The sequence below is a fragment of the Schistocerca americana genome, chromosome X (genome assembly GCF_021461395.2).
Source record: "Schistocerca americana isolate TAMUIC-IGC-003095 chromosome X, iqSchAmer2.1, whole genome shotgun sequence".
NCBI lineage: Eukaryota > Metazoa > Arthropoda > Insecta > Orthoptera > Acrididae > Schistocerca > Schistocerca americana.
The window spans coordinates 824,178,713-824,201,928 of record NC_060130.1 but is presented as its reverse complement, the minus strand read 5'-3'; the positions used below and the strand labels follow the sequence as shown (position 1 = coordinate 824,201,928).

The 23,216-nt window shown below is 40.5% G+C and overlaps 1 protein-coding gene across 4 annotated transcripts in view; it reads right to left on the bottom strand.

The window, feature by feature from the left end:
- Positions 1-23,216, bottom strand: part of LOC124556350 (sulfate transporter-like) — a 493,546-nt gene that overhangs the window by 45,538 nt on the left and 424,792 nt on the right. For all 4 annotated transcript variants that reach the window (XM_047130318.1, XM_047130320.1, XM_047130317.1 and 1 more), the window contains exon 6: positions 17,000-17,164. In XM_047130318.1, the coding sequence (XP_046986274.1) occupies positions 17,000-17,164 (165 nt within the window). The remainder of the gene's footprint in view (positions 1-16,999; positions 17,165-23,216) is intronic.

Below are 23,216 nucleotides of genomic sequence, written 5' to 3'. Positions count from 1 at the left end.
GTAACAGATCTACTAAAGAGACTGCATGCACTATGAATGTCCATCCTCTTTAAGAACACTGCTACGTGGTGTGGAATCCTTACCAGATAGGATTGATGGAGTACATTGAAAAAGTTCAAAGAAGGGTAGCACATTTTGTATTATCATGAAAGAGGGGAGAGAGTGTCACTGAAATGGTACAGGATTTGGGGTGGGCATCATTAAAATAAAGGCATTTTTCGTTACAGCAGAATCTTCTCATGAAATTTCAATCACCAACTTTCTCCTCCGAATACAAAAATATTTTGTTGACGCCAACCTACATAGGGAGAAACGATCACCATAAGAAAATAAGGGAAATGAGAGATTGCACCGAAAGATCCAGGTGTTCATTCTTTCCGCGTGCCATACGAGATTGGCATATTAGAGAATTGGGAATGTGGTTTGATGAACCCTCTGCCAGGCACTTAAATGTGATTTGCAGAGTATCGATGTAGATAAAGATGTAGAGATGAGGCTACAATGTGTGAGTTGACTTCCCCACCAATGGTCAGACCCACGGCATCACAAAGACTATTGATTTCTGATTGCTCTATATCACCGACATTTTTAGTTGACACCAGGTCGAATGTCAGTGCACTGCCTGTTACTGCCTTCCCTGACACTAAATGCAGTGATGCAACTCCCTTGAAAGTGATCAAAAACTCTGCCTTACAAACATATGGACTAGAAACAATGATGTTTGATACAGGACTCTACCAAGTGCGGGTAGACCTTTGTGCTTACTGACATTTACCAACCAATTCTAGGCACAAATCTCCATATGACAAACAAGTTGGTCATCAACTTGCATAACATGTCTTGTTCATACCACCAATGGCTGCATTATTCCCAGAGTCAAGGGACCACTGACATCTTGCATCCAACACAGGATGGACAAGTTCAGCAAGACTAGCCCGGAGGATGACATGAGCTGGTGGGAGCACTATCACAAGCTTGAATCAGCTATCCATTTAGTGTGCGAGAATGTTGAAGAATGTCTCATAGCACAAAAATGCAAAATGATACACCACACCTGGGGAATTACAGGTCTGCCAGTTTCCTCAATTGTACACTGAATAGCAACTAATTGTCTGTCCGAGACCAAGACCATCTCCAATGAGATGTTACAAGAAGGCGTCAGTTACCCGTCTGATAGCCCACGGTCCTCTCCTCTGCACTTTGTGCATAAGAAAAATGAGTCATGGAAGCTGTGTGGTGACTATCAGGCACTGAACACCAGAACCATTCTGGACAGATACCACGTGTCACACATCCAGTATTTCACAAATTAACCAGCTGCAGCAAAAGTTTTCAGTGCGTTAGATTGTTGTAAAGCTGACAATCAGGTAGCTGCGGCAAAGCTGGATATATCAAAGACCACAGTGACTACCCCATTTGGGCTATTTTAATTTTTGGTTATACTGTTTGAGCTTAGAAATGCTGCCTGGGCTTGGCAGAATTTTCTGGGCGGCTTATTGAGTAAACTGTCTTACTTCTTTGCTTATCTTGATGACATTTTGGTATTTTCAGAAAATGTCCAGATCCATGACAAACATCTGAATGTAGTACAAAGCAGGCTGAGTATGTGCATGTTCAGTGAACAAGTGGCTCTTGATCCCAGAACTACAGTGAACCCAGGAAGTTTATCACCATCATCTTCCCAGAACCATTGCTGTTCAGAAAACTCTAACCAAAGGATTAGCTGGATACAACAAAAGCGCAAATGTCTCCTTCCATGGATGTAGGATATGAATACTTCCCTTAAGAAGCTGCAAAATAGGCTAGCCAGTGTGGTAGTCCTCACATATCCCATGCCTGGAACACACATGACTTTAGCTGTGGACATCAGCCAGTTCATGATCAGTGTAGCACTCCATCGACAAGTGAGTGGACACTGGCAGCCAATGAGTTTTCTCTCACAGAAATTACAGCCCACTCAAACTCACTAGAGTGCTTATGACAGGGAACTCTTCACAATTTATGGGAGCATCGAACACTTCCATCTCTTCATAGAGGCCAAATCTGTCACTATTTTCACTGATCAAAAACCCATCATGGTGGCTTTGCTAAAAGTCAGTGACAATTGCTCCCCTCAGTAGTTTTGCCATGTTGAGTATGTATGCAAGTGTACTGCAGACTTGCATCACATCCACAGATCTGACACTATCATAACAGACTCTCTCACACACATTAGCGGACTAATCCCAGTGTCAAGCTATGCAGAACGTGCCTGTGCCCAGGTTCCTGACCCACAACTGCAGAGTTTTTTTAACTGTCTCATCCACTGGCCTGTATATACAGCTACTGGAAGCACCATGCACCACAGCTGAAATATGATGATGATGAGATGTCTGTACTACTAGATGTTGACCATACACTGCACCCAAGTTCTGGCAAGTGGTTTTCAACTGCATCCACAACTTGGCACATTCTAAAACCTACACCACAGTCAAACTGGTAATGGGTCATTTTGTGTGACCTTCAATCAAGAAATATTCATGGGCTTGGGCACACACTTGTATCCAGTGCTAATGCAGCAAAGTGGGATGCCATGTGCACATTCCAGTAGGCCAATTCCTGATATCTACATCACTATTCGGGTATGTCCATTTTGATTTAGTTGGACCCCTTCCACCTTCTGGGAACTTCATGTATTTATTTACAGCGGCGGACTATTGCACTTGGTGGGCAGAGACCATTCTGGTCAAAGACATTTTTGCAGAGACAAAGGCACAGGCATTCATTGAAGTTTTGGTGGGACACTTCATGTTCCCCTTCTTCATTACAACTGACCAGGGACACCAATTCAGTCATCACTTCTCCAGGAACTGTGTGGCTTTCAGTGCAGCTGAACCACAAGCTACCAGCTGGTAATCAACGGCATGGTAGAAAAGTGGAACTGCACCTTAAAGGCCACAGTGATGTGCCAAAAAGATTCCTGGACACATGCTTTGCCACTGTGATGTTAGGTCTAATTACCACACTGAAGACTGACAATGGTTGATCATAGGTGGAGTTGGTATACAGAGAACCACTACACGTCCTGGCAGAATTTCTAGTACCCATTCCACTTGTTGATGCCCACCTCACCCAGCAATTCGCACACATGCAAGCCACAAGGTTAAATTTAAGTACCAGGACATCCCTGGTGTTCTGCACTTCAGAGGGGGAGGAGGGGGGTGGCAGGAGGGCTTGTATGGGAGTGACATAATCAATAATCAACAATGTACCATATGAAGGGTATCTTTATAAAACTACGTTCTTCAGTTACTCTTTCGGTTGGCATTCGCTGATGATTCACATGTTCTTTTGTACTGGTTGTGCTAATAAAGTCAGTTTCTGCTGTACAATATCCATGAACGCATTGTTTGTATAGTATGAGTGCTTTTACAGTAGTAACAAGATACAGCTTAATCCTACCTGTAATGCACACATATTTATGGGTTAAGTGGGTATGCCTACTATGGTTTCACAAACTTTACACTATTTGTCAGAGGTCATCATAACAAATTTTATTTGATGTACTGTGAACAGTGAAGTCACTGCATGATTTACATAACACTGCAATGAAGTTATAATTTTTCTTTGTCAAAAAGGACTCTTAATATTGCACAAAACTGTTAAATTCTGAAAGGGACATGTGGTCTGGCTACTACTTATCTTGAGAAAGTGTTACTGGCAAAAATGAGCATAACAACCCAGGGAAATAGGCGACAGTATTTCTAGCACTTGTAATTATATGTTTCTTCTTCATGGAGGAAACAGGATTTGGTTTGGGGAGACTGGAAATAGGGGCATGTATACAGCTAAATAGAGACCCATTTTGTATTGGAGGGGGAGTGGGAGAGGAGAAAGTTGAGGGGGGGGGGGATGATGAGGGAGGGAAAGACAAAGGGGAATGTGTCAGAATTAGAGATAAAAAAATACATTAGTAAGCACTGTCAGCAAGGGTGTACCCAGGACCTCCATTGTTAGGAGGCAAGTGAAAGGAGCAACTCTTATTAGTTTTTTAGAAGTCGAGGAGTGACTAAAAATACAATTTCTTACAAAATAATTAAAAAACTGTGCTTATTAATCACCAAGCACACTAATTCTACCACTTTATTATAGGTACCTATATCTACATCCACACTACGCAAGCCTCTTTATGGTATGTGATGGTTGGAGATGACTTTATGTACCACTCTCCCTCCCCCACTTTCCTTTCTCAGTCATGAACAGTCAGTGGAAAGAACAATTCTTGGTAAACCTTCAAGTTAGCTCAGACCTCTCAAATTTTACTTTAATGATCTGTTGTGAAATATACTTCGTATGTAACAGAACCCAGTATGTTGTCCTGGATGGGGGAGTAGGATATTAGTGTTAAATACCCAGTTGACAACGAGGTGATTAGAGACTGAGCACAAGCTCGGATTTTAAAAGGATGAGGGAGGAAATTGGTGGCACCATTTCAAAGGAACCATCCAGCCATTTGCCTGAAGCAATTTAGGGAAATTGTGGAAAACCTAAATCATGATGGCCAGACATGTGTTTGAAAGGATATCCTCCCAAATGTGATGCAGGGTGCTAAAAAGTGCTCCAGGGAAAAGTGACAGGACAGCTCTTGTTCTCCACATACATAAACTGACTGACAGATATGGTGAGCAGCAATTTGCAACTGTTTGCTGCATTGAGAGCAAGAAGGAGTTATACAGAATTTCTAGTTCATATGATGAATGGCAGCTTGCTCTAAATGCAGGAAAATTTAACTCCATGCAGATGAGTGGGAAAAACAATGCTGCAATGTCCAAATACAGTATTAGTGGTCTGCAATGATCAAATTCACTATTAGTGGTGTGATGCTTTACATAGTCATAACGATTAAATATCTAGGCATAATGTAAAGCAATATGAAATGGACTGAGCACATAAGGTCAGCAGAACGGAAGTCAAATAGTCACCTTTGGTTTATTGGGAGAAATCTAATAAAGTGTAGGTGACAGTGCACAGAAGACTAGTGAGACCCATTCTTGGATAGTGCTCAAATGTTAGGGATCACCACAAGGTCAAGTTAAAGGAAGACATTGAAATAATTAATTAAGAGGCATGCTGCTAGATTTATCACATGCTGGTTTTATTAACATGTGAGGATTATGGAAATGTTCCATGATCTCAAATTGCAAATCCATAGGGGGAAGATGACGTTCTTTTCATCAAACACTATTGAGAAAATTTAGAGAACTAGTATTTGTGCCTGAGCACAGAACAGTTCTGCTACCACCAAATTACATTTTTCGTAAAGACTATAAATACAAGATAAGAGAAATTAGGATTTTTACAGTGGCATACAGACATTATTTTTCCCTTGCTCCATTTGCAAGCAGAACAGGGAAATGACGAGTAGTGGTACAAGGTACCCTTTGTCATGCACTCTATGGTGGCTTGTCAAGTACATATGTGAATGTAGACTCAGATGAAGCAATATATTGGTTAATTCTTAAGAATGTATGCTCATGGAACTTTAGCAGTAAACCACGCTGTTGTAGTGTCTGCTACTGGACTTTGCTGAGCATCTCCATGATGCTATCACACTTACTACATGAATCTCTGATGAAAAGCATTGCTCTTCTTTAGATATTTTCCACTTCCTTTATCTATCCTATATGGTACACATACTGGACTGATGAGCAACATTTGAGTATTGATCAAATGAGGGTTTTGTAATGTACCTCTTTCATGGATGAACTTATACTTCATGAGGATTCCTCAAATGAATCTCAGTCTGACACATGTCTTGGCTGCAGTTAGTTTTATGTGGTTGTTACATTTAATCACTCCTTACACATATTCACATATATTTAATGGATGTGACAGCTTTCAGTGAGTGTCCTGCTATTTTGTAATCATACAATAATGGGTCTTTCAGCTTATTTATCTCTAATACATTACATTTGTTCATGTTAAGGGCCAACTGACAATTGCTGCACGAAGTGTCAATCCTTTGCAGGTCTTCCTAAATGTTTCTTGGGGTATGCCCAAAGTTACTTTTACATTTGAAGATTTCTCTCCATTAATAATGCCAAGTTGTGTTCTGTTTGCTTAGAATTCTTCAATTCAATCACAAAACTGGTCCAATACTCCAAATGCTCATATTGTATTCATTATGTGACCTGCATAACTGTATTGAATGCCTCCTGGGAGAAAAGGAACAGGGCATCAAGCTGGGAGCCAGTGTCTACTGGCTTCTGGGCCTCATTGACGAACAGAGTGAGCTGGGTTTCACACATTCAGTGTTTGCAGAATCTATGTTGATTCCTGTTGAGAAGATATTTGGTCTCCAGAAATTACATAATACATTAGCATAAAACATGTTCCAAATTTCTACAGCAGACTGATGTCAGTAATATATTGCCTATAAGTTCTTTGCATCTGTTTGATAACCTATGTTGAAAACAGGCATGACCTGTATATTTTTCCAGTAACTTTGAATGCTTTGCTCCTCCAGTAACCTACAGAACATAAGTTCTTTCTCATATTCTATGTGGAAACACATAGGTATCTCACAAACTCCACTCACATTTCATTTGTCGCACAATGTCAGTTGATATTTTATCCTGTAGTCAATTATTTCAGCATCATTCATTTATTAATCACAAGACATACTGAAGCTCATCAATTTATAATGGATACTAACTACCTGCAGCATACCTGACAGAGCAAGTATGGTCTGCATAAGATACATTATTGTGCTCTCAGGCAGGTAATGTTCAGATAAATGCAAATACTTTCTATGTTCACATTTTTATTAGGTTTTGATGTTGGCTGTTAACATGAGAAAAAATACTTTGAATTTAAGGTATAAAGCTACTGGAAACTTTCAGTCTGTACCTGCTGGTGCAATGGGGAGATGGGGATACACTAATCATGGCCTGCACTTGAACAGGATGGGGAGGGACAGATTATCCGAATATCTAGCAGGAAGTATAAGGGGAGCTGCAAGCACACCAGGAAATCCTTAATGAGCTGCTTGTATGTCAAGAAGATGTGCATATTCTGAAGTGATTGACATTATCTGCCAATCTGAACATGATGTACACACAGTGATGGAGAAGTTAAATATCAGGGATTATAAACTAGCACCATTTCCATAGAGAGTTAACATGAAAAAAGGAGGAGTTGCAACATATGTAAAAGATGGATACAAAGTCAAAAATATCGAAACAAACAGTTTTTGTGTAGATCAGAACCCATAGAAGCATATACGTGTGGGTTGTTACAGCAGAATACTTCTCTGGTAATTATAACAGTGTTCAAGTTCCCTCTAGGAAACACTACAGCTATTTATGAGAAATCTAGATGTATTACTGACGTTCCTGTCAGACAAGAAGAAACAGTTAGTAGTTTGTGCAGATTTTACAGTAGATTTTGTAAGATATACAAACAGGAAAAATGAACTGGAACATTTTATTTTAAGTACAATTTCTTTGCTGCTTTATTTATTTACTCCATTATAATATGCAAGTTAGGAATAAATAAATGCTGCAGCAAAAAACTTGTACTTATAATAAAATACATCATTCTTCACCCTTGTTGTATCCTGTTACTAGTGCATGTCAGTGTGAATGCACCGAATGTAGTGTCACTGCATGCCAACTATATCAGTGTGGGCCAGCCACTAGAGGCTGCCTGTAGGAATCGTGCACACAGCACAGTCTCTGACACACCATCTACCAGCGACTCATGCCTATATACACGTGGAGCAGTGCTGACTCACCCTCATTATGTTCTCTAGTTTGTACCGCTCACATCAGTTGTTCTGTATGATTCTTTTCTCTTGGTATGTGTGGATTCCCAAGAAGCTTATTTCCATTATTGTACAGATTTGTATGAATGAAGCCATATTTGTGCCACCTGGATCAGTTTCATGTATTACTTGGTTACTACAGACCTAATGCAAGCTGGGGGGGGGGGGGGGGGGCACTGGAAAGGCAATTGTTGAACTGGAATAATTATTTGGGTGTTTCAGTCTAATTGGAGTAGTTAATCTTCCAACTCATGTGCAGCAAGATGTAGGACCACGACTGATAACATTTTTATAGACAGTGTTCAGAATGAAACAATTAATGTGTACCCATTTTTAATAAGCAATGTGATGTTGTACAATCAATATAAATAAACGATAAAGCACCTTACAACCCTGAGGCATGTTCATACAAACCAATGAGGTTTATTAATGAGAACAGGATGAAATATTCAAGCACATTGGAAGAGGTGGTTGGGATGAAGTATATACAGAAAGAGGTACTAATGTCAATCTCTATTTATTCTGCAGTAAATTTGTGTCAATATTTGAAAGTTGCTTTCCTAAAAAATTATCCAGAAGATCCATTTTTAAAAAGCAAACTGTGGATGACTAAGGGATTTAAATTCACATGTAACAGGAGATAGAAATTTATATGAAAGCCACAGGAAGTAAACACCTGACATCACTTGCTTATTGCAAAAAATTTTAAGTGAGATCAGAATCATGCACATCCTGACAGAAATTGATAATGTGGATAATAAGATTAAAACTATATGGGATATTGTCACATAGGAGACAGAACAGCCAGTCAGTGTGCAAGATACCATGACAGTTAAACTAAATGACAATGTCATGACTGATAATTCACAAGTTGCAAGTATTTTTAACAATCACTTTATAAATGTAGCAGGAAAAATACAATTAAATTATTCTGTGGAAGATGCAAGAGAATACATTACAAATGTCATTTCACTAAACTTTAGGCAACTAGAAGTACCACCAAAATTGTTTACCAAAATTAATAGAATTACAAAAATTCTAAAAAAAAAAAATGAAAGCTCATATGGTGTTGATGGGATTTCAGACAGAATTCTGAAAATTTATTCTAATTTAATAAATAATCTCCTTAGTGATATATGTATTGCATCACTGGCACAGACTAAAATATTCATTGTTGAATCTCTTTATAAGGAAGGTGTCAAGAAGGATGTAAATAATCATCATCCAATATTCTTACTGACATCTTTCTCCAAAATATTCAAAAAAGTTATGTATTCAAGAGTAGTCTCACATTTAAGTAGAAACAATTTACTTATCATACAGTTTAGATTCCAGAACGGTTGCTTGACTGAGGATGCTGTTTATACATTCACCCACCAAATATTACAAGTCTTAAATAATACAGCATCACCAGGTGGTATTTTTTGTGATCTCTTGAAGGCATTCTGTTGTGTAGATAATGATACACCCTTAGAAAGATTCAGGTTTTATGAATCAATGGATGGACTGATGTGGTTAAAGGAACCTAACTACAAGGTCATCAGTCTCTTAATCCTTAGTGTGGCAAGCTGGAAACAGTCCCCAGAGAGGATGGGCCCAAAAAATGAGTCTCAAAGCATGCAACCACTTGTGAGAATCAAGAAAACCAAGAGAGAGAAGCAAGTAGAATTTAGAGAGGGATAGAAGTGTGAAGGTGAGAGAGTTCCCCTGCCCAGAAAGCAGTTTGGAGGCCCCCAGAACATATTATGCAACTGGAGACACAGCACCTGCATCCGGCCAGTGCTTCAACACCCTCCATTATTGCAAGAAAACTAGCTACATGGATGACATAAAATCTCAGGAAAGGGAACAATGGCAGTGAGTCTGTTAACCAATGACAGATGTAAAAGAATAACAAAAATTAAAAAGGGGGGAAGGGCAGGAACTCGGCCCATCCATCATGCAAGGGCAGCCATGGCCTCTTAGGGTTAGAGCAGGTGATGAGACAACCCTCCAATCACTCAAGCAGTTGCTGAGGCTTACGTGTCCTACATCACAGAGATGCGTAAAAATGGCTTTTATGAGTAAAACATAAAACCAAATTATCCTGTTTTGGCATCGTCCACTAGCACCAAAGGTGGAATGTCAGCAAGTTTAAGGTTTTGCTGTAAGGTGGCCAAATTGGGGCAGTCCATTAGGATATAGGCCACAATGAGATGGACACCACACCAACAGTAGGATGGATCCTGGTGTCGGAGGATGTGGCTGACAGTCAGCTAAGTGTGAGGCCAACAGAAAATAGTAGATTCCCTGCAAGAAGCACAGAGGGAACACAGAACATGGTTGTGGTCTCCTTTGTGGTTCACAGATTATATGGAGAAACCCAGGCACATCAATCTGCATTACAAGCCTACCACAACTGTCGGTGTAGAGATGACCAAAGTTTTGGTTCTTGTACTCCCATCTGCAAAGTCAACATCCTGGTAGCTAACTTGGCCAACTGATCAGCATGCTCATTCCCTGTGATCCCAACATGATCAGGGGTTTATATAAAGACAACTGACCATTCATCATGGTGGAGGTCATACAGGAGATCATGGATAGTCACAATCAATGGGTGTCAAGGTTAGCACAGGTTGACAGTCTGAAGACTACTCAAGGAGTCACTTCTGATTAAGAACAACTCACCAGGCAAGAACGAAGGTGGCTGAGGGTTCTAGTAGTTGTCACCAATTCTGCAGTGAATACACTGTATCCATGCAGCGGGGAGCGTAGTTCACTCCATCTTGCATGTGTGTAGGCAAAACTTGTTCATCCATCGACTCTAGAACCATCAGTGTATACCACATCTGAGTCTATAAATGTTTCAATGATGTCCAGGAGTAGGACCTATTGAGTCTTTTGGTCCAAAGGACAGATTGAGGCAGATCTGGGTATGGGGTACATACCATGGGGACACCCACGATATCTTCCTGACAAAGAGGCAACATTGGTGAAAGATCAAGTTCAGAGCAGAGACATTCTGTGCAAACTATGATCATGACTCCAGATCTTGGTCTGTGTTGTGGGAGGTAGATCTCCCTTCCAGGAAGAAGGACACAATAGTTCCGATGCCCAGGAAAGCAGCAAATGCATGTCACATAGGTGAGTAGCAGTTGGTGGTGCATGAGTATGCTGTTCACAGGGTTCATCCAAAAGGCACCTGTCGCAAGTCAGACCCCACAATGGTGTGTCACGTCCAGCATCCACAATGCTGAAAGAGGTGCTGAGCAATACATCAGTCTCCCATAATTAATATGTGATAGGATCAAAGCTTTGGAGAGCCACAAAAATGTAAAGCAGTCTGTGCCCCAGCTGGTGTTACTGAGACAGCGAAGATGGCACATTCATTTAAGATGGTGAAGATGGGGAAGCCACATCAACCTGGTATCAAAGACCAATCCCAAAAAACAAAGAGACTCCATCAAACTGAGCATTTGGTCCTCGAGGTAGAGTTCTAGTTGGGGATCGACAGTATCATGATGACGGAAGTGCATGACACATGTTTTGGCAACAGAAAACTGGAAGCTATGCGTGATAGCTCAGGGCTGTGCCTTTTGTATGGCATCCTGCAATAAGTTTTCAGCAACACCCACAGTTAAGGAGCAATAGTAGATGCAAAAGTCGTCAGTAACAGGGAGTGTGACACGGTAGACTCCACAGCTGTAGGCAGATCATTGATAGTCACTAGAAAAAGGGGCACACATAATACACAGCCCTGTGGGATCCCATTCTCTTGTATATGGGGAGTACAGTGGGAAGCACCAAATTGAGCCCAGAAGTACAGTGAGACAAAAAGTTGGTTCTGGGGACCCCACTCATGGAGGGTAAAGTGGGTGCGGTGACACTGTGTAGTGTTGTAAGTCCTATGCAAGTCAAAGAAGATGGTGATAAGATATTGACACCAGGCAAAATCTGGCCAAATAGCACATTCAAGGCAGATCAAATTGTCAGCAGTAGAATGGTCTTAGCAAAAACCATCCTGTGACAGGGCCAAAAGACCCAGAGACTCAAGATGCCAACACAACCATCAGCTCATCACAAATTCCAGCACGTTGCAGAGAACATTAGTGAGGCTAAGTAGGCAATAGTTGTCCATCTCGAGAGGGAGTTTACTAGCTTTCAGTACTGAGATGAAGGCCATTGAGATGGGAATTCACCCCGACTTTGGATGTGGTTGAGAATTGCAAGGATGTGATGTTGGCAGCCCAAGGGTAAGTGTTTCAACATTTGGCTATGGATGTGGTCTGGGCCTGGAGTCATGTCAAGGCAAAGGGCCAGAGCACTGAGGAATTCCCACTCACTGAACTGGGAATTATAAGGTTCTAGGTGACATTTAGTAGGTGTTAAAGGAAGTTGCTCTAGTCACCGATGGAGAACACACAGTGCAGGCTGATAATTCTCAGACACACAGGCTCAAGCACAATGAAAAGCATAATATTTGGCAACAACATCTGGATCAATGCAGGCATCTCCATTCAGTGAGATACCAGGTACACCTGCAGGGTACTGGTGTCCATAGAGGCGTTGAATCTTTGCTCAAGCCTGAGAAGGAATGGTATATGGTCCAATGATAGCAATATACCACTCCCAGTATTCTTGTTTTTGTTGATTTTGAGGTGGTGGACCTGGGCACAAAGGCTCTTAAAGGAAATGAGGTGCTCCAGTGATTGATTCCACGTATTGCATTGGAGAGCCAGCCTGTAATCTCTAACGGCTGTGGAAACTTTGAGGGTCCACCAAGGTACTATCTTTTGATGGGAGAGGGGATCACTGCATAGGGTTCTGATAGAATGGCTTCAGTTGTCCTCTGGACAACTGCATCAATACCTCAATTTGCCAGGGTTAAAGGGGCAATGGCAGTGATGAAAGTATCCCAGTCATCTTTGGAGGGAGCTGATCTGGGTGGATGACCAGGTGAGGGTGCTGGAGGAGGGTGTTGCTTCTCCAGCTGGGATTGGGGAGTGATGTCCCTGGCAGAAAGGGAGTTGATGCTCCCAAAGCGAGTGTGGGGGAAGCAGTAGGAGGAGGACCTCAAACTACCAAGGTAGCAGGTGTAGTCAAGTGGCCCTGAGGACCAGAGGACCAGACGTCAAGGACAGAGAGGGTGATGGCACAGCCACTAAAGAAGGTGACATTTTCGTAGCATTAGCATACATAATTGTTTCTTCTCTCATTTGGAAACAGTGTAGTCTGGTGAACTGGGGGAATGGTGCTCTCCGCAGGTGACAGAGATGGGGGAAGGGGCCCAAGGAGTGTATGTGCAACTGACACCCACAGTCCCTACAGACAGGGCTGGCATTACAATGTGAAGACATGTGTCCGAATTCCATGCATCTGTAGCACCATATTTGAGGAGGAACATATGGGTTGACACCACAGCCATTCTCAGGCAATGAGTCACCTTCGAAGTCCAAGATGACAGCTTCAGTATCCACTCTACTGCCTTATTGACCCTGTTGAACATGACAGACAAAATGCATATATCATCACTCCAAATTAGCACGCAACTAATCATCAGTCTGTAAAAGGAGATCTCAGTGGAAACTAATATCCTATAAACATATTCAAACGTTTATGGGGGTTATAGTGACAGGAATGTCACCCAGCTTGTCGCAGGTGAGCAGCACCTGTGATTGAGTGGGGGAGGCCATTTTAAGCAGATCAGAAGCACGTTTTGTTTTTGAAATTGCTGCCACTTCCCCAAATCTGTCCCCAAGGTATTCAAAGAAGAACAAAGGCTTTGTAGTCAAATAGGAATCCATGTCCATCCTTGTCTCTGAAACCTGTATTCCTCCCATGGTAGCCGGCCAGTGTGGCCGTGCGGTTCTAGGTGCTTCAGTCTGGAATCGCGTCACCGCTGCGGTCGCAGGTTCGAATCCTGCCTCGGGCATGGATGTGTATGACGCCCTTAGGTTAGTTAGGTTTAGGTAGTTCTAAGTTCTAGGGGACTGATGACCACAGATGTTAAGTCCCATAGTGCTCAGAGCCATTTGAACCTCCCATGGTATGGCAAGGAAAGTGAACATTTTGGGGTCACATCCCTCTGCATGTCTTAGCTTCAAGAGACTGCTGGGGTCATGTGGTCACCAATGGAAAAAAGTTTAATTCATCTCATGTACAAATCTTCTGTCATGGTACCACCCACTACGAATGTAGGCCCTTCCCATGGATGCCACCCAGCCACAGCAATGGCTACGAGGCCAGTAAATTGTAGCCTGGAGCCCTCACACCCAGCCATGAGAGCCCCTTCCCCACCAACCCCCAGCCCCCTGCACACGCAGCAATGAAGGGAATAGGAAAGAGATAGACTTGAATCATGGAAAAGGAAGTAGTGCTGTGAAGTGCTGGGGCCCCTTGGTGGCCAAGCACGTACTCACAAAAGAGATGTGAGCCCTCGGGGGAAAGGGGGGGGGGGGGGGGGGGGCACGTTTTATGGAACTGATTGCTTCATACACAACTGATTTAAATCCCACTGAATTGACAGAATGAAAAAGTTGTGCTGAATAGTTCAAACTATGTTGGAAGGATAGAAAATTTTAGTGACTGGAGAGAAATCACAAACGGAGTCCCACAGGGTTCAATTTTGGATCCACTACTATTCCTTCTATATGTGAATGATGTTTTACTTAACATTCAACACACAAAAATGGCCATTTTAGGACATGATACTAGTGTTATAATAGATCCCATTAGAGAGAATGATGTTTTTAAAAGAATTATTATGTGTTTCTTTGAGAATGAACTCTCCCTAAATTTGAGAAAACACACTACATTCAATTCCGTACTACATAGTTATACAAAAATTGATGTAGGAATTGAATGGAAGTCAGTAAATAGGACAGTATGCTCCAAATTTTTGGGCATACTTATTGGTGAAAACATGAACTGGAAGAAGCATATTGCTGAGATTCTCAAACAATTACGTTCAACTTCTTTTGCTCTTCACTTAATTGCCAGTCTTGGAAACAAACAGATCAACCTCCTGACATATTTTGCACATTTCAACTCAGTGATGTCACATGAAATAACTTTCTGGGGTAGCTTATCACTTACAAAGCAAGTATCGACATAAGGTGTATTCGGCCATGGTGGTCATGTAGATACCCCTTCAAGGAGTTGGACATTTTAACAATGTCACGATACATATATATTCTAATGAAATCCATCATAAATAATTCATCAAAATTTAAGAAAATGTTCTTGTCCATACCTACAATACTACAGAAAAAAATGACCTTTAGTGCCCATTATTAAAGCTGTCAGTGTCTCAGAAACTAGTTCAATATGCAGCAAGAAATTTTTTTTGTCATTTTCCCCATAACATAAAATGCCTGACAGGTAAGAAAGCAAATTTTAAATCTAAGATAAAATCATTTCTCCTGTACAACTCATTATTCTCCAAGGACAAATTTCTTCTTGAAATCTGGTAGCCTGCAAGAAAAGAACTAGTTTTTAAGTTTATTTGCATGAGGTGGACTAAGAAATGATGTCTTCATTAATTTTAAAACTAGTTATGTATGCACAGAATGTAAACTGACTTGTTCTACATAATTTCCATAAAAGAATAATGCAAATGATCTATGGAACATTTAACTAACTAAAAGAACCCAAAGACACACCATATTTTTGTCGCTAAGAAAACAGCAGCACACAGTAAAATTTTTTGACATTTTATGAGTTATGTCACTGAGCACTGTTACTACTAGATAATATCGATTACGTTATTTGGACTTTCTTCAAACTGACACTGAATTGAAATATCTGTCTGTCGTGGGGTAGAGTGAGAGATCAGTTTGTTAAGACCATTGTTACAGACAGTTATGATTTCAGTTGGAGTGAGATGTCATCTGCAAAGTTATGAAGTCAGTGTCTCAGAAACGAGTTCAATATGCAGCAAGAAATTTTTTTTGTCATTTTCCCCATAACATAAAATGCCTGACAGGTAAGAAAGCAAATTTTAAATCTAATTGTTCAAGTTAATTAACATATTGAAGAACATTATTTTGATCATTAATAGTACATTCTTAATTCATCCAAACTTAATTCACCTTCTACTGTTAATGTATTTGATAATTATGTTATAGTGCAGCTACACAATGCCTCATTTAGAAGATTTTGAGTACCTCAAGACCACAAGTCTTTTCAATACCCAAGTACAGGTTTGTATAGCTTCCTGCCAGAGTTTTCTAGCTTAGATATGGTAATGTAGCATTAGTGTACTGAAAGTCAACCCAATAGTGATAGTCTTTTCCATTTATATTTATTAAATCATACTATTAATAAAATTAAGTTTCAAGTGTTCAAGTGTAGTTTAATTTTGAGTATCTCAAAGCTTGCTGCACTTCATTAAGTTTGCTACTTGAGTTTAATCATGGCAAAAAGTATGCCATTTTTAGGTACTCAACTAAGTTCTATTTCAATGCCCTCCTGGAAACGCTTGCTTACATAAAAATAAAAAATAAGATTTTTTGAAGTAATTTTCTCAACTTATTACAATAACAAAGACATTCTGCATCCCTTTATCACTAAATAAATCCTGATTGGAAAGGCTAACTAACCAAGATGTGTCAAACAATCAAAAGTTCAAGTTGGAATATCAACAATATTATGAAAAGGATTGATCACTGCTCACCCTGAAGATGACACATAGAGTTGAAGACAGGCATGATGAAAAGACTAAAAGACTGTTACACCACATTTGAGCTTTCAGCCAATGTATCCTTTTCAGAATATTGTTTTCAACCAAGCTGTGCTGTTTATTTGGGTGTTTTTACTCTTTGAGGGTATAATTATTCCATTAGGGACTTTTTCTGGAAATTTAGAAACATTTTGGTTCCAAAATAAGCTCAACATCTATACAGTCCAATTAAGTGACTATAAAATGTACAGACAGGACCAGTGAAACTGAAATGCAACAGGTCACCCAAGGACTGCCCACTATTAACAACTTTGGACAGGTATCCACAACATCATAATGTAGCACAATTTTCTTCATTTGTTTCAGAATTTTGTACTGTCCTCACAATCTAAGTGGTGAAACCAAGATTTTCACTCCTAATGACACACAATCCAAATCACTGAGCTTGTCCAGAGCTTACAAACAATTTTAAACATGTTGGCTGATTGGATAGTACTGCTGCACTAATTTTCTAGGATTAGAATCAAAGTACTCACATATACAATTTTAAGAGGCCCATTAAATCTCTGTATCTTGATCCCAAACAAATTTTTAACTTGCGATGTCAGTACGTGAACTGCAGCCCCTGTTGTGAAGCCACTCACAAGTGTGTCTGACAGGAGAACACTAACTACTCCCAGATGGAGAACACCAAGCAGAATCTGTGAACAGACAAGATGATTCTTAAACCAATGTAAATCTTTCTGTCCTCACCTTCATGTGAAGAAACAGCATTTTATTGCTTAATTGGTGGAAATAAGCTTTCACCAGCCAGGACAACAGTAATAACTTGATACAGACAAAGAGAGAAAGACTTTTCTAGTTCATATTTATGTATTGAAGTTCACTTTTAATTACATGATTGTAGTGATTCAAATTTGTTTTAAATTAGATATACATACACTCCCATTTGGGTAAGGATGAGAGTGACATGGAAGACTTACAGGGGGAGGGGGAGAGAGAGGGGGAGGAAGGGGGGAGGGGGGGGGAGGAGGAGGAGGGGGAGGGAGGGAGGGAGGGAGGGAGAAGAGTGTGTGTGTGTGTGTGTGTGTGTGTGTGTGTGTGTGTGTGTGTGTGTGTGTGAGTGAGTGAGTGAGTGAGTGAGAGAGAGAGAGAGAGAGAGAGAGAGAGAGAGAGAGAGAGAGAGAGAGAGAGAGAGAGAGAGCAGCGGGAGGAGGAGATAGAGAGAGAGGGGAGGAAGAGATGGACAGAGAGATAGGGGCAGGAGGAGATGGACAGAAAGGTGAAGAGGAGATGTGACAAATGCATGTGACACAAATACAAGGGCTAAGCCACAGGTAAAAAAGCTAGTGATGAGAAAAACATGACATACCCCTCTAGAACAGAAAATAAATGAATCATTCCATAGCAACATCCTCATCTTAAAATTTTAGTGCAGTTGGTTTCCCATTGCTGATTCTGAGCAGCAGGTGTTACAGGAGAGCACGTTAAATATAATGCTATGTTTGAGTTGTGACAGACAGAAATTAAAGCACAGGGAGGACGAAATCTTCTACTACTACTACTACCACCACCACCACCTCCACCACCACCACCACCACCACTACCACCATGGCCGCCGCCATTGCCACTGAAAACCCCATGGGGGCTAGCACCCTCAACTGCCACTCTTGATGGGCAGATGATTAACAACAATACCCTAACTTATCTTTCCCACAGCCAACTGCAGGAGCAGTTTCAGTGACTCAGGCCTACTGACTGTTCTGGACATCATTAACTTCCGCTGATGGTGCTACTCTGAAGATGGCCTACTTAGGCCAAAACTGGTCATTTTAAATAAAATAACCATTGTGATCTAGACTGTTTCTCATTAATTTTATGTAACTGCAGGAGGGTTGGCAATATAATGCAGAAATTTGGTGACTTGAGCTGTATGCCACCAACTCTCCTCCCACTGCCGGTAAAATTCTGGCAATAAAAATTAATACTGGAGAGCCAATTACATTCCCTGCATAGGCCTGTTAGTGTGTGGCATTGTAAAAAAAAAATGTACATGAATGCACAATGTGAGATATTAATCCAATGATCACATGATTGGTCTAAAGATTGGTTTGATGCAAATTTCTGTGGTAATGTATCACATACAAGTATTCTCATTCCTGTGCAGTTACTGAATGCAACACTCATGCATACTGTTTCCAAGCTTTGGTCGCCTGTTAACATTTTTATCACCACACTTCCATCCATGAGTAAATTAACTATTCCTTGATGCCTCAGATTGTGCCTGACCAGTCTTTTGTACATATACTTTTATTGTTTGTTTATTTGCTTGTTATGTATCATTATACAACATGTGCTAATCCTTGTAAAAAATCTTTTCCACTTTGCCTCTGTTTTTGTCCTAGTTTTTTGTTTTTATTTTCTCTGCATTTGTTTTGTTAATTCGCCGTACTTTCTCTTGTTACATGTTCTAAGTAATGTGCACTTATATATTCTTTAACTTATTCTGCAGCCTAGTATCTCACATGCATAAAAGGATTAACAGAATACGTATATAAATTTCCTTTGCTAATTTAAGCTGTACCAAGCTATACTCTCTCTAGTCCAATTCAGTACCTCTTCACTAGTTACTCAACCCACCGATCTAATTTTCAGTATTCTTCTGCAGCAGCACAGTTCCTAACTCATAAATTTATACACACATCAAACAAAGTCCTGCATCACTTCATTTCTGAGAGTTCTGGAACCTGTACAGAAAACTGGAATAGAGATCAACAAAAACATCATTTCCGGCCTTTTTATTGCTCATGAAAACCACACATTGCCTGTTGTACCACCATGCAGTGAGACCTTCAGAGGTGATGGCCCAGATTGCTATACACTCTGGTACCTCTAATACCCAGCAGCACATCCTCTTGCATTGATGCATGCCTGTTTTGTCATGGCATACTATCCACAAGATCATCAAGGCACTGTTGGTCCAGATTGTCTCACTCCTCGACAGCGATTCGGCATAGATCCCTCAGAGTGGTTGGTAGGTCACATCATCCATAAATGGCCCTTTTCAATCTATCCCACAAGCATGTTTGATAGCGTCCATGTCTGGAGAACATGCTGGCCACTCTAGTCGAGCGATGTTGTTATCCTGAAGGAAGTCATTCACAAGATGTGCATGACAGGGGTGTGAATTGTCATCCATGAAGACAAATGCCTAACCAATATGCTGCCGATATGGTTGTACTATTGGTCGGAGGATGGCATTCACGTATCTTACTGCCATTACAGTGCCTTCCATGATCACCAGCAGTGTATGTCAGCCCCGCATAATGCCACCCCAAAACGGCAGGGAACCTCCACCTTGCTGCACTTGCTGGACAGTGTGTCTAAGGCGTTCAGCCTGACTGGGTTGTCTCCAGACACATCTCTGGCAATTGTCTGGTTGAAGGCATATGCAACACTCATTAGTGAAGAGAACGTGATGCCAATCCTGAGCGGTCCATTCGGCATGTTGTTGGGCCCAACTGTACCGCGCTGCATGGTGTCGTGGTTGCAAGTATGGACCTCGCCATGGATGTTGAGAGTAAAGTTGCGCATCATGCAGCCTATTGCACACAGTTTGAGTTGTAACATGATGTCCTGTGGCTGCACAAAATGCCTTATTTAACAAGGTGGCATTGCCATCAGGGTTCCTCCAAGCCATAATCAGCAGGTAGCAGTCATCCACTGCAGTAGTAGCCCTTGAGCGGCCTGAGCAGGGATGTCATCGACAGTTCCTGTCTTTCTGTATCTCCTCCATGTCCAAACAACATTGTTTTGGTTCACTCTGAGACACCTGAACACTTCCCTTGTTGATAGCCCTTTCTGGCACAAAGTAACAATGCGGACGCGATCGAACCACAGTACTGATCGTCTAGGCATGGTTGAACTACAGATAACACGAGCCATGTACCTCCTACCTCGGGGAGTGACTGGAACTGATTGGCTATCGGACCCCCTCTGTCTAATAGGTGATGCTCATGCATGGTTGTTTACATCTTTGGGTGGGTTTAGTGACATCTCTGAACAGTCAAAGGGACTGTATCTGTGATACAACATCCACAGTTAACAACTATCTTCTGGAGTTCTGGGAACCAGGGTGACACAAAACTTTTTTTGAAGTGTGTATTTTAAATTAACATATTTCTCTTTTACAGGAAAGTTTTCTTGCTATCGACCATCTACATTTGATATCTCATTTCTGCCCTCATCAGTTATTTTTCTGCCCAAATATCAAGACTAATCTACTACTTTTAGTGCCTCATTTCCTACTCTTAAACCACTCGGCAATGCCTGATTTAATACATGTAGACGATAAATCAACTGTACTATTTAGGGATCTCAACATTAAGTTTTTTGTAACAAGCAGCAGAAAAGAACTGTTGCTCAACCTAACAGATTCATTCAATTAAAACAATAAAAACCCTAATAAGGACTACAAAAACTAGTCCCACTACTGTGGACTAAAAATTTGTTAACAGCGTCTACACTGCAAATTGTGTAAACACAAACTTCAGTGACCAAGTGGTAACCCTCTCAGGCTATTTACTACTCAGTTGAAGCTATAAAAGAACTGTGACTGCACAAAGATTCAACACACAGACTTTAGAAACATTCAATCATTTATTATCAATAGAAAGGCAGGAAGAAGCTTCTCAGATGCATGACATTAACAAAAAGTTTGAAAATTTCTGACATTTTCAAATATTATTTTGAAACAGCATTTCCTCTCAAAACACGGGTGGTAATGAATACAAATCTAAAAGCAAAAATGTGGATATCAAGAGGCATAAAAGTCTCAAGCAACACTGAAAGAGAATTGATTAGTTACAGAAAAATCCATGACATATCTCTCCCCTTGACAGTTATATTACAAAATATATTGAGACATATACAAAAGTCTCACATCAGGGAAAAATAATGGCTAATGATAAGTTTGTACCAAAATCAGAAAATGTAAGCAAAGCAGTCTGGAAAGTACAAAGCAGGAAGGAAACAGTAGAAAGGAAAATATCACACTGAACTATGACAACACTGTTACTGATCTCCAACACATTGCTAATCTCTACAGACAGTATTATACAGACAATAAAAAAAATATATATATATAATAAACAGTAATAAGAGAGATAGCCCAAACAACCACCAGAAGAAAGTTAATTCTTGCCACCACATAATCTCTCTCTCTCAAACATGAATGAAGTCATTCACATAGCAAAAATCTTCAAAACATATTCTTTGGAACATCCCCTTCAGATGTAACCAACTCATCCTTTCTGACATTAACCTTTCCTGACTGTCTCAAAATTGCCAAATTGATTCTCACTGACATAAAATGGGAGGGGGGGGGGGGGGGGGGTTGTTGTTTTGTGGTCTTCAGTCCAAAGACTGGTTTGATGCAGCTCTCCACACCACTCTATCCTGTGGAAACCTCTTCATTCCCAAATAACTACTGCAACCCACATCCATCTGAATTTGCGAACTCTACTCATCTCTTTGTCTGCCTGATGACAAAGCAAATTTAGAAAACTATAGACCAGACTCTTTATTATCAGATTTTGTCAAAATCACTGAAAGAACCATGTCACAGTATGCATTACCTAATATATTCTAAAACGTTGCAAATAAAAATGGGATTCTATCGGAGCTCATACCTCAGGTTTTATTGGTGATAGAAAGGTAGGGTCAAGTGTTATGAACGGCTCTTGAACTAGGGACCATTTGTAAACCCAACAGAAGGATTGTCTAGTGTCACTATCATATAGCAGAGGGTCAAAGTATGAATATTACATTCCTGCTAGTAACAGATAAATGAAAATACTGGACAAGGACAAAATTCTCACTGACTCCAAGCACGGTTTCTGGAAAAATAAATCCACATCTAGTTCCATCTATAATTTTTGACAAAATTCTCTAGGAGCAACGGACAAAAAACAAAATTCTGTTAGTATGTTCTTCGATCGAAGTGAAGCTTTTAACATCTCAGACCACAAAATCCTGTTGGAAAAGTTCCAAAAGTACAACCTAGATCCAAGCATTGATTTGCAAATAAATACCTTGCTTGCAGATGACAGCAGCACCCTGTTTATGGGGAAAACTTCAAGATAACTGCCAGATCAAACATAAATAAACTACAGACCAGCTAAATGACTGGTTTGAAGGAAATAAGCTAATAATAAATACATGCCAAACAATTTTTCTATATTTTTGTTTAAAGGGGGAAAGCTCCAACACATCTGCGACAAACTACAGTGAAATTACACCCTCACTTGAAACAAAAGTTTTAGACACTTGACTTGAACATTATTTTAAATTGCTGACACACATAACAGAAACAAATGTGACACTGAAGAAAGTGTGCTACAGCCTACATTGACTTGCACACGAAGAAAGCTTCCCCATTGTTCAAACTGCATATTTGTTCCAGTTCCACTGCATTCTATAGTACAGCATTATATTCTGGAGAAGCACAACTGCTAGCTCAGTCATCTTCTTGATCCAAAAAAAAAAGCTATAAGAGGAATGCACCATACATGGCAAACAGTTCCTGCAAGCCTCTCTTTCGAAAGTCTTCAATCCTCCCACTCCCCTGCTTTTTTTTTACTCTAGAAATATAGAAGTACATGAAAAAGAATTTAAAAGTGATAAACAAAAACTTTAATGTACATGGACATTATACCAGGTAAAAAGACAAACTGCACATCCAGTCAGTAAGTA